At 42.5% G+C, this 12,082-nt stretch overlaps 1 protein-coding gene across 8 annotated transcripts in view; it reads right to left on the bottom strand.

Moving 5' to 3' along the window:
* Nucleotides 1-12,082, bottom strand: part of fanca (FA complementation group A) — a 31,357-nt gene that overhangs the window by 12,589 nt on the left and 6,686 nt on the right. For 7 of the 8 annotated variants that reach the window (XM_032548187.1, XM_032548185.1, XM_032548186.1 and 4 more), the window contains exons 10-27: nucleotides 11,683-11,795; nucleotides 11,485-11,561; nucleotides 11,097-11,238; nucleotides 10,414-10,547; nucleotides 10,158-10,268; nucleotides 9,350-9,445; nucleotides 9,210-9,269; nucleotides 5,294-5,376; nucleotides 3,850-3,910; nucleotides 3,725-3,774; nucleotides 3,551-3,621; nucleotides 3,201-3,290; nucleotides 2,871-3,123; nucleotides 2,522-2,621; nucleotides 2,063-2,211; nucleotides 1,887-1,983; nucleotides 1,516-1,719; nucleotides 676-749 (exon numbers count right to left, since the gene is read on the bottom strand). In XM_032548187.1, coding sequence (XP_032404078.1) covers nucleotides 676-749; nucleotides 1,516-1,719; nucleotides 1,887-1,983; nucleotides 2,063-2,211; nucleotides 2,522-2,621; nucleotides 2,871-3,123; nucleotides 3,201-3,290; nucleotides 3,551-3,621; nucleotides 3,725-3,774; nucleotides 3,850-3,910; nucleotides 5,294-5,376; nucleotides 9,210-9,269; nucleotides 9,350-9,445; nucleotides 10,158-10,268; nucleotides 10,414-10,547; nucleotides 11,097-11,238; nucleotides 11,485-11,561; nucleotides 11,683-11,795 — 1,965 coding nt within the window. The remainder of the gene's footprint in view (nucleotides 1-675; nucleotides 750-1,515; nucleotides 1,720-1,886; nucleotides 1,984-2,062; nucleotides 2,212-2,521; nucleotides 2,622-2,870; nucleotides 3,124-3,200; nucleotides 3,291-3,550; nucleotides 3,622-3,724; nucleotides 3,775-3,849; nucleotides 3,911-5,293; nucleotides 5,377-9,209; nucleotides 9,270-9,349; nucleotides 9,446-10,157; nucleotides 10,269-10,413; nucleotides 10,548-11,096; nucleotides 11,239-11,484; nucleotides 11,562-11,682; nucleotides 11,796-12,082) is intronic. The other variant, XM_032548184.1, reaches the window with a different exon arrangement.

Here is a 12,082-nt window from a genome sequence, read left to right as displayed (position 1 = left end):
AGACTAGAACAACAGAGACACAATCAAAACTGTCAGATGATTTATTATAATAACTCAGAAATAGTCCAAATTATAATGTGTTTTTATTTCTTTCCTACTTACGGAAGGTTTCTGTTTATATCGTAGGTTTGTGGTGCCTTTCTAAGAAAGATATAAAACTTCAGATATTTCACAAAAAGATATTAACATTCATGGAAAAACCTCACATAACCATTAAAGCAGAAAATACGGCACCCACCGTAAGAAAGGCTTACAGGATTCAATTATGCTGCATAACTGACCAGTACAATATTGCGAGGGAACGCAAAAGAAAAAAACTTCCCCATGTCCCCTAGGGGGCTCCGTAGACCAGAGATATTCAAGTATAAAGTCATTTTTAAAACGAATATTAATGCTGTGGAGCGGTCCAGTTCAAGTCCAGACCTGGTTCTGGGGGAGGTCGCTACAGATTAGGGTGATGGTAAGGAGGCCTTCCATCAGGAACCAGGAATCTTTTCTGAAGAAAATTTTTAACATGATTACCGAGATCAAAATAATTTCCAACATTTTTTAGTTGAAATGTGAATAAAAACGGGATTTAATTGTTTCCACTAGAGGTCACTGTTCTCTGATTTCTCATTTTATTATTTGTGATGAACAAACTTGTGGATGATTTTAAGGAGTTTCTAATCTCACCGCTCTGCGTCCGACAAAACATCTGAGTTTCTCTGGACTCTCAGCTCTTCATGCAGCCACTCTGAAAAACACAACTACACACAAACAGCAGATATTAAACATAATTAAACATTAATAAATCCTTAATAAAGTAATTAATATAACATTTCTAAGACCATTAATAAAACATTAATAAACATTATCCAGTCACAATCAGCAGATTTAAAACTTCATCTTCAGATGAATAGCCAGTAAAAAAATTCCCATGAATAAAGTGGGTGGACCAGCTGGTTCCGACGGGTCCAAACGTTCAGCTGGTTCCGGCGGGTCCAAATGTTCAGCTGGTTCCGGCGGGTCCAAATGTTCAGCTGGTTCCGACGGGTCCGAACCCTCAGCTGGTTCCGACGGGTCCATGTCTGCCAGGAAAATGTCCCCCACATCATGATACCACCTATTTAGTTTCACCTGGTTCTGACCCGATCCAGCTTGATTGGACCAGATCACGTCTCTCCAACCTGGTCTGGTTCCGGTGCTGCATGCTCCAAGGGTCTACAGGTTCCGCAGAACCCGGTCGGAACCAGTGGGTCTCTGAACTTCTGGACCCAGTCGCCCGTTCTACTTTGACCTCTGACCTGAGCAAGACATTCTCCTCCAATCAGCTAATTTGTTCCTTCACCACATGAACAGAGATTATAATCCAGGAGATTAACTGATTCACAGTTCATCAGTTCACAGCCTGGCTGAGCCTTCATCATCCTCATCATCGTGTCTGAAACACTGAACCTGCTGGTTGGATCCAAACACTGAAGGTAGGGAATCTCTCCAGCTGAGCAAAAAGAACCTGATCCAGATTGATCTCACCTGGTACAGCTGCAGTTGCTGCAGCTGCTGGAAGGCAGCGTGTCTCCACAGATGCAGCACCGTCTTCGTCCAGCTGGTTCCATCAGTGAAGCTCCACAGCAGAGCCGGACCGTCCCCAAGATGGCCGCCTGTTGGACCGTCTCCCCCCTGTCCCTCTGGACGTATCCTGGCCTCAGGGAACAGCCTTGGGACCAGGAACAGGAGCTGGACAGAGAAAAGACCACTGATGAAGAACGAGGGAGAGACAGAGAGAGGTGGAGAGAGAGAGAGATGGAGAGAGAGAAGCAGAGAGAGAGAAAAACAGAGAGAGAGAAAAAAAAACAGAGAGAGAGAAGCAGAGAGAGAGAGAGAGAGAGAAACAGAGAGAGAACCTTTTTATAGAGGCTCCTGGGGACAAAGTCCTGCAGTCGCTGTGGAGACGAAGACTGTCCTCTGCAGAGTCCATAGGACACAGCAGCCACAGCCAGCCTGGGGACAGAGAGAGCTGCTTTAATACCCAGGATGTAAACTGGGAGGTTTATTGGTTTCACTGGTTTTCAGTTTTCACCTGACAGAGAACAGCATGCTGCTCCGACTGCCGCTCAACACGGCCGAACCCAGAGCCTCTTCTACCGAAACCGGACCCGGCTGAGCCGCCTGCAGGTGGACGATGAAGGCTGCCAGGCCCAGGATGTGAGCCGGTTTCAGAGAAGCTGCCTGAGGACAGAAGACGCGGTTAACCCTTTAACAGTCACCATGACAACGTTCCCAAGGCAACAGTTGAGGACGCCGGCGTCATCATGGCAACTGAGGGGTTAATCTTTGCAACTGGTTCGATAGAAAACTATTACTAGATTAAGGTGAACCTGATGAAGCCAATCTGTTTTTGCAGCTCAGCTGATTCGACTATTTTTCATGAAACGTTTTCAGACGATATTTGTTGTGAATTGCTTTTGTCTAAATGAATTGTGTGAGACATCCATTTATTGGCGGCGGCCTGGCTGAGCTGTAATCTGGATTACGGTACCTGTCGGTTAAACAGATCCTTCAGTCTGTGGATTATGCTGGAGAGAAGCTGCCGGTTATCGAGCAGCACGCAGACGAACCTGCTGCCCCATAAACTCTGTCTGAAAACAGAAACAAATCAGAAAAAATAAGGAATTTCTGATCAGAAATCGAACATTTATGATTGAAGTTGCTTTTCCACGTTAACAGAAACGATTCTTATTAAATATGATTAACCCCATGTAGTTTCTGAAACATCGACAGAAAACTATTAGTACGATATCACTGCAGATCGATCATCTGCCAATAATGACTTCAAGCAGCAATTTGCAGTAAATAAAGCTTTTAATGTGAAAGTCGCAGGAAGTCACCTGTTGGGAGGATTTCCTCTGGAAGCGACCAGCAGACTCTGACAGAAACTTTGCAGAATTAAATCAGCCACCTGAAGATCACAACACAAACGCTTCAGAACCGCAGACCCAACATGGTCCAGAACCAGAACCAGGTTTACCTTCAGGAGGAGCTCGGGCAGCAAGGGGGCGGCGGCCGGTCCAACCGGGTCATCAGAACCGGGACACACGACACTCAGGGTGTGAGAAATCCTGGACAGCTGGGCCAACGACTCTGAGGGACCAGAACCGGGTTAAAGGAACAGAACCAGAACCGGGTTAAAGGAACAGAACCGGGTTAAAAACCAGAACCTGGGTCCCGTCCTGCTGCCAGCAGTTCGGTGAATTCCTGCAGTTGCTCCTGCAGAACGGCCAGTGGGACTCCGGGGCGCCAAAGGCTTCCTGAAACATCACAGCAGATCTATGAGCCGCAGATCTAGTCAGCGCCGATTAATTAATAAACTGTTGGGAAAATCAAATCCAAACTAAGAAACTCAAATCAAACATCAAATCAACTCTGAACATTTAAAGAAAAACATTTCATCCAAATTTACTGAACTTAATTTATGATTTAATATTTATTACTTCTAATCCTAAATATTTACACCCGAATTGATGCCGCAGTCGGAATGAAGCTTTAAAGAATAAATTTTATCGTTTACCGCTCTGCTGTCTTCGCTTCTGACAGGACTCCACATACTGGGAATACTGGGCAGCTGGGATCTTCTCTGCTCTGCACACAACAAACCAGTTTGACTGCTGGGAATCTTCAACTCCCAGTGAACCACGAGGAGAAACGCTGGATCATCAGTCAGTGAAGAAAAAGCAGAACTAACCGTTTCAGAGCTTCAATGAAGTTCATCTGAGCATCGGCTTCGAGAGGAAGCTGGAAGGAAAAGAAAAATCTGCTCAACACACCAAAGGTTCTCACCGCTCTGACAAACACACTGAAGGTTCTCACCGCTCTGGGCTTCAGCAACGCAGGAAGGAACCTGGTTAGAAAGTACGGCCTCCGGAAAATGCTGTGGAGGGAAAAAGTGTAGTCAGTGTTCTGGGATGTTAGCTTTAGCTGGAAGGAGATTTTAGTCACTTTGTCTCGAATCGTTTGATGTTAACTCTTCATAACTTTATTATGTTTTAGTCTGGCTGTGCTGGTCAGGTCAAAGGTCACATCAAAGGTCAGAATGACACCGAGGTTTTTAAATCGCTCCATGAAAGCTTCGAGGATCCGACTGCATCGAGTTCAGCTCAGATTTCTAACCAGGAAGATTAGACCATTCCATGAACTGCTGCGTTTTCATTCTGTGAACATAAATACTTTAATAATAAATATTTATCAGAATAATTTAAATTCCACTGCTTTGCAGTGTCGCCGTTATCGTCTGTAGTAACTGGGTCAAACAGATCTATGAATAGAAATGATCCATCTTTAATTCTAGTTGATGGGAATAATCCAGTTACTTTACAGGGGCTGGTTCTGTGCGATCCAATGTTTCTGTTCATGGCGTTCTCTCATTTCCAGTTCAGGTTTTCTACGTCTGGCTGCGACGTTTCCATGTTCTAATCAGTCGAGTTTATTTGTCCCACATTTCAGCAACAAGGTAGTTCAAAGTTCATTACATGTACTTTGTAGAACTGGATGATGTAGAACTGGGTGGTGTCTCTATTCTCCTGGTTCTAGTCAGAACTCCAGCAGCAGTGTTCTGGACCGTTGGTTTGTCAGTCAGACCTGTGAAGACGCTGCTGCAGGAATCATGGCTGCAGCTGATCAGGTGATTGTTATGACCAACTGGAATCTATCCGTATTTTGCCAGCCGGTAAATTTGATCTCGAACGGCGTGACACTCCCTGCAGTCAGAGTGAACGCTAACTCCGACTAAACAGGCAGAAATGTCCATTCGTCTTACGTACATTAAATTCTGTTTTCCATTAAAATTTACAGTTTTAGGAAAACCTTATTACGGTTTTAGACCTGTGCCTTTTAGAGGGACTCGGTGCAAAAGCAGTGATGTTCCCAAGGTTACGATGGGTAACCATGGGAACCGGTGACAGTTTAAAGGCAGGCCTTCTGCAGTCGGACTGCGGTTGAATCCACCATGTCGATAAATACTCTGTATTTTTATTACCATGGTTAATCATGTTTTTTAAAATATTGTAACTGGGACTAAAACAAATTGAATTAATGATTTTTTTTACCATTAAGGAAACGATGTAAAACAACTTTACTGATATTTGTGCTATTCTGAATGTTCACTAATTCCAATCCGCCGTCGATAATAATAAATTAGTATGGAAAAGTGGCTTTATGTTTCCTACAGTTTTAGGACAAACCTCTGACAATGAGGTCTGCTCAAATAAAATACTCAATAATAAATAGTATAATATCTATAACACAGGTGACTCACCTGGCCTCCATGACTGTTGCAGGGATCCTGCCGCTGCTCTCAAACAGACACACAGCTTTCTCCACGTCCTGTGCAGCCTGGCTCTGAGTGGGAAAACATTAACATAAAATTTATTTCACCAAAGTCTTTGTTGCAGATCTGATGTTGCTCTTTAGAGTTTTTACTACAATGAAACTATTTGTTAGCTTCTCATGTTAAAAAAACCCACAATATAGTTAAATGTGTTGCATCTCTGTTTTCTAAGTTTACATAAAATTATTGGATTTTCGACAAACTGGTGGTAGATCTGAGGAGAAGGACCAGGATGCCGGTGACCCCTGAACCATCCCGGGGGTCAGAGTGGACATGGTGGAGAATTACAAATATCTGCGACTCCACATTGACACAACTGTCAATCACTCATATATATATATACACATATATATATGTAAAATAAACTATCTCTTATGGTTATATTTGTGTTATTAATATTTAACACCCTTGATGGAGTAGCTTGTCAACAAATAAGCAATTTCCCGTTGGCGATCAATAAAGTATATTTTATTCTATTCCTTTCAAAACAAAATGCATCAAAGAACAAGATTCCTGTCAAAGTTGAGCTTTTTATTGGCAACAAACTGGAAAATGAATTCCTTTTGGCTGATGGAACGGTAGAGAATACTCACCCCTTAAATAATAAACGATTGTTTTATACATTTCTAAAACCTGATGACAGATTGTGAGCAATTTCCAACACCGAGTCACTGGGAGGTGACAGACCATCTAGACCAGTGTTTCTAGCTCTAGAGACACCTGATCTAGATGTTTTCTGCTTTAACCTGATGGAGATGCTTGCAAAGCAGCAGCCTGTTAATCAGCCATCAGACAGAAAACAGGATTCAGTTCCTGTGAATAAACCTACGCCACTCTGATCAGAACAAGAAGTAACTGAACTCTGAGTCAACTTAGCTCTGAGTTATGTGATAATATAAAAGCCTTCATCAATAGAAGGCAGACAACACAATTCAGAGAAACAGCAGGACAAAATTACAAATGATGGGATATAGAAAACATCATAAAATATAAAAAACGCAATACTGTCACTGTGAAGTAGCCAGAGTTAGCAAGTTAAAGTGTGAATGTGATGTGATAGAATTAAAGTTTGAAAAAAGGTAGGTGATTTTATTTGAACAAAATATTAATGCTCTGCATTTTCACTTGCAGGCAATAAAGAACGACGACGTTTAATGTCTTTAATGTTTAAAGATGATTGTTTTAAGAAGGTGATTAGTAAATCAAACGTTATTATAACAGATTCCATCAAAAATGACTAGAATCTGTGATTAATCCCCTAACTTTGCAAGCTTGAAATATAAATATGTATGCAGTTGTGGTTGTTTCCCTGGACAAGCCCCTCCCCCTGCTGCACTCCAACCAATCACCTGATTTAAAGCAGGTAAAGTCTCCCAGCGGAAACTTCCTCCATTACAGTTATACAAGTAGTGGCAAAGTTGATTCATGGTGGGATAAGGTTATTCTCAGCATACGTCAAAGTACATCATGTGCCAGATTACAGCTTGTACAGTTTAAAGTAATAAATAGAGTTCCTTCTGAAAATCTCAACTAGCTAAACTTTTCTCTTGGATTCCAGTCCAGTGTGACAGACGCCGGACATCGCCTCGCAACTTAAGTCGTACGTTTTTCTTCTGCCCAAGCTTACAGAAATTTTGGAGTAATTTCTTCTCTATACTCTCAGGGTCCAAAGAATCCAGATCCAAAGTTTTCCACTAATTGCCATTTTTTCCAGTTATCACCACTAACCTGCCCCCCCAGCAGGGGGAGATGTTGGCTTTCTGTTCTCTTCTTGCCAGACGCTGTATTTTATTCTAAAACCTCCTTCTACATCACAATAGCTCAATACTGTAAATGCATTTTTGAAGGTAGAACAAATTTCATCAACAGTATTGTGGAGTCCCTCAAATCTCTGCCTGCATCAGGGATACAATGATGCATCATGAAGGCATTGTTCTATGCAGGATGCCTTCATGAATAGAAGATGTTGAATAAAAGTTTAAACATTTATTCACAATGCCAACCCCTTTTTTACATTTTATTTATTTTTTCTCTTTTTTGTTATGTCATTATGGTAATTTATGTTCATTAAGGGAAAAAAATTTCAGAGAAGTTATGCAAGTTTTGCAAAACATATGTAATGTCAATAAATGTACAATCTCCTGTTCATGGCCCAACCGGTGTGAGATATTTCATTTTCTAGTTCCTGATGCCGCCCTGGGAAACTGCCCACATTAAGCCCATGTTCAAAAAACTGCTTTAATGTCTGAAACCAGACATGTCTGAAGATTCTCAGGTTTTAACTTTCAGTAAGGTTCAAAAGAAGCCATTTTGTTCTAAACATTAATTTAGAAAAGTTTCTCTCCGTTCATTTCCTGAAATGGACCTTTTGCTGTGACAGCTGAAGGAGGAACAGCTTGTCCTGCTCTCTCTCTCTCTCTCTCTCTCTCTCTCGTCCTTACTGATAACTTTGCCTGTGAGCTATTTTTAAAGTGACAGGTTTTATAGTTATATTTACATTTTCGACATCATAACTGGATTACTACAAACCGAAGGACTGGGGGATTTTCTTACTTTTATTTTTACCTTACTTTTCTTCATCTCCAAGTTGAACCAGGACAAAATGCCTCCGGCCGACCCCAAGGACATTAGCAGTATTATACAACGACTTCAGTCTATAGAAATGAAGATCAAACTGCTGGAAGTGAACTTTGAAATCAACGCTACCTGTGGAAATCAGACAACTCTTCCTCAAATCAACGGAGAGGTTGTACGCCTCGCATCAAGCAGCTCACCCTGGAACGCTCTGGGTGCCAAGCCGAAGCAAACGTCTCACACCGCAGATCCGATGAGGCGACTGACAGGGAGAACCCCTCACCTTGACGAATCAGCGTGGCCGGCTCTGAGCCGAACCCTAACCCTTCAACCTCAACACCTGCTCCACCAAAGAAAAACAAACAAGCAGCTGCAACCAAAACGGTTCCACCGACCGCGCTCCCAAGGACAGAGCAACCAGCCCGAGCCTCAAAACATTCTGACTCTGTGGGAATCCCACTGAAAAACAGATTTTCTGTACTCCAGCCTGAGCCTCTGGGTGAAACCTCGCTTTCAAACATCAACAATGAGGCAAGTCTAACACATCCACCCCCCAAAGCTCCAAAGGACACAGCGACCACCAGGAATACGAAAGGTATGCCAAAAGTGCTTATTGTTGGAGATGAGGCAGTAAATGGAATCAGTCACGTTTGCAATCCCAAGAAAACGAGAGTGATTTCTTTTCCTGGTGATACTGTATCTGATTTAACACAAAAAGTTATCTCTCTAACCACTGATCAGCCAGATATTGAGACTTTTGTTTTGTTGCTGTCGCAGAAAATGTTCACCTTTCGCTGCCGTTCGTCGAATCGTAACGCTGATAACTCGGCAGCCGAAAAAAGGCTTTTAGGCTGAAATAGTCGATTAATCTGAATGACGTGATATTAACTCGGTAAAATGTTCAGATTAATCGCATGTGACAGCGCGTTAAAGTTGACAACCCTAGTACAGACATATTAAATACAAAGTGTGACAGAACGGTGGACTTCTTTTACCAGTCGTGTGTGTCTGACTTTGCAGCAGGGCTGGCCACACTTTTCAGAAAAGTTCAAGTCACAAAGATCTACAGAAGGACAGCAGGGAGGCTAAATAAAATTGACCTAAAACTAACCTTTTTGTGCTTGATGACAACATCAAATATAAAGGGAGTAAGTTTAATAAGAAACACCAGCTGGGGATTGATGGAGACGGCGCTCTGCTAATTAGAAGCTCATGGTGTTAATGTGAGCGATTCACATCAACAGTTCAGGGTCCTGCTGGCTGGAAGTACCTGAAGTGAAGCACCGGCAGCAGAAACATCTTCATACAAACCCATGTCCTCCACCGACTCCTGCAACAACACAAAATAATTGTTCTGTTTATTAAAATCACCTTCAGATAAAACATTTCAGCTCAAACTCATCCTGCCACCTGCAGGTCGGCCAGCCGGGTCTTCGCCAGCGTGACGTACTCCATCAGGAGGCTGCGGTGTTTTGGAGGCACAAATGGAGGGTGAAGAATATGAACCTGATATAAAAAGATAACTGTCAGCTGTGGAAGGTTAAAGGTCACCCTAGTACATGAGCAAACTCCACAATTAGGTTGAAATGAATTTTTCACTAATTACTGCTACAGTTGGTGCATTTACAACTCTAAGGCAGTGGTCCCCAACCACCGGGCCGCGGACCGGTACCGGGCCGTGGACCAATTGGTACCGGGCCGCGCAAGAAATAATGAACTACTTCCGGATGTTTTATTTTGAAAATCCTAAAAAGGTTGGGGACCGCTGCTCTAAGGGACTCAGACTTCAGTCATTTTATTGTTTTAATATTTAAAACATTTTAAATTATAAAAATGTGTAATTTTTTATAACTGCTTCAAATTTGAATGCCTTCAGATCTGAAACATGACAACATTTTCTGTCATTGCTTAGAAACAAACTTTAGCCTGTGTAAAGTTTTTATTTACAAGAGAATTGATATAAAATCCTGATCTTGATTTTCCTGAAAAATGACATTTTGTGATTTATTCCCAAAAATATTAAACAGCCTTAAATGGAGGCCGTTTAATATTTAATGATGGGAAAATAAAGCCTGGTTTTAATTACCTCAATATGTTAAAAAATCAACTGACATTAAATGTGAGGGTGACTCCCACTTCCTGCTGCCTCCAAATAAATAAAATAACTAATGTGAATAAATGTGCTCTGTTCATTCAACCTGTAGCTAAAGGATTTCACCTTTAAGTACTGAGGAGGTTCAAAGGGCACGAGGTCAGAGAGGAACTTCAGCAGGAACACCAGAGACTTCTTACTGCCGGCGTGGAAACCAGAGCGTCCGCCAAACGACATCTGAAAGCAATGCAGATAAATTCAATAAACATTACTCTTTAAAGAAATGTTCATATCAAATTCATGGAGTGAAATATAGTGAGCTTTGTTCTAAAAGCAACGGGGAAATGTTCATTTACAAGTTGTTGTTAAAACCAGATAAAACCTTGAACCAGTCGGTGTAGGATGGAAACACGCCGGCGCCCTCTAGCGCCCCCTGCCGGGCCAGCAGGAAGGCGGTGATCAGCTTCTCCAGATCGTAGCCTCTGAACGCCGAGCTCAGCAGGCGGCACAACAACTCTGACAGAAACAGACGCAGCACGCCGTTAGCTTCGCTGCTGGCCGTGTGATCATGTGACAGTGACGCAGCAAAGGATTATGGGATGTTAAACTGGAGCAGAGAAGTGAAGAAAGCGGTAAATATCGCTTATTGACATAGCAGCAGCATAACCGATTCTCGATTCATTTGTTAATGGCATCGTGACTTACCCTAACCCAGACCAGCTGAAAGTTTACAAAATATTTCAATCCGAGCAACAAGGTTTTACCAAAAATGTTTGTGCCATTTTAACAAAGCAGCAACTTCACTATAGTTTAGTGATTTTAAAATTTCAAAGTTTCTCTAAACACGAGTCAGCAAATATATTCTGGTCAAAGAGCCTGAAAGAAGACAAGCTGCAGTTCTTTCAACATGAAGGTTATTTTATTACTGGGATAGATTTTCAGTATATTGAGCAGAACCAACAGTCAGGAAATTATTTGTTTAAATTTAGTTAAATAATTGTTTATGGTTTGGAATATTTTGAATGAGATCCTGGTCAGTGTAGCTTTCATAGAAACTGGGTTTACCGCTGAGGCTGGGCTGGGCCAACTGGTCGTAAACCAGCAGGGTGGAGACAAAGACCAAGACGTGTTTCCAGTTGACCTCGTGCGTTTCCAGAACCTGCTGCAGGTGATGCAGCAGCTGCTCCACGCTGAAGATCGCAGCCAGCTGCCACAGACAGGAGACATCCATAATGCATGCATCCTCCGTAAATCATCAGGAAAATCATGGCAGCGAACGGCAGAGATGGCTCCAGATATGATGCCACATTTAACGTTTCCTCTTCCTTTCAGGACCAGACACAGAGCTGCAATGCTTACATGCCAGGCCTGATGAAGTGACAAACTTTTACAGATTCAAACACAACGTCATCCCAGAGTTTTCCAGACAACTGAGTTGGAAGAAATCATTTACCTTGCAGCAAAGCGAGGTCAGACAGCGGCCGTCTTTAGCAACTGTCCAGTCGTTCTGCGAGGTCACAGCGTCCGACACTGACGACAAACAACTATTTATTCCAACAAGTTTCAGGCCGGATCAGAGGAATTCACCCCGTCATTGTATCAGACACCAGACTACGGTTAACTCCACTGTCACTGCTAATGCTAATGCTACCTGTCAGTTGAGGATTCCAGGTGAAAATCTGAGTCAGGCAGTGAGCAAAGAACCGCTGAAGAGCTTCTGGTGACACTGAACCTCCACACAGTGAAGCATCAAGAGTCTGAATCCTGCAGGAAACACAAAACAGAAGAGCATAGAACCAAACCTGGACAAACACAGAACCAAATCTGGACAAACACAGAACCAAACCTGGACAAACACAGAACCAAACCTGGACAAACACAGAACCAAACCTGGACAAACACAGAAATAGGGGTGCACCAATTTATTGGCACTGATTTATTTAATTTTGAGAGCTCGGTGGCGATTGGTCGATGCTTACATGTTAAGCCAATCTCATCCACCGATCTTATCTATGTTGGCAAAGGTCTAAAACTCAACCACTGTCCTCTTC

The sequence above is a fragment of the Xiphophorus hellerii genome, chromosome 19 (assembly GCF_003331165.1).
Source record: "Xiphophorus hellerii strain 12219 chromosome 19, Xiphophorus_hellerii-4.1, whole genome shotgun sequence".
Lineage (NCBI taxonomy): Eukaryota > Metazoa > Chordata > Actinopteri > Cyprinodontiformes > Poeciliidae > Xiphophorus > Xiphophorus hellerii.
This window is presented reverse-complemented; position numbering and strand designations above follow the sequence as displayed.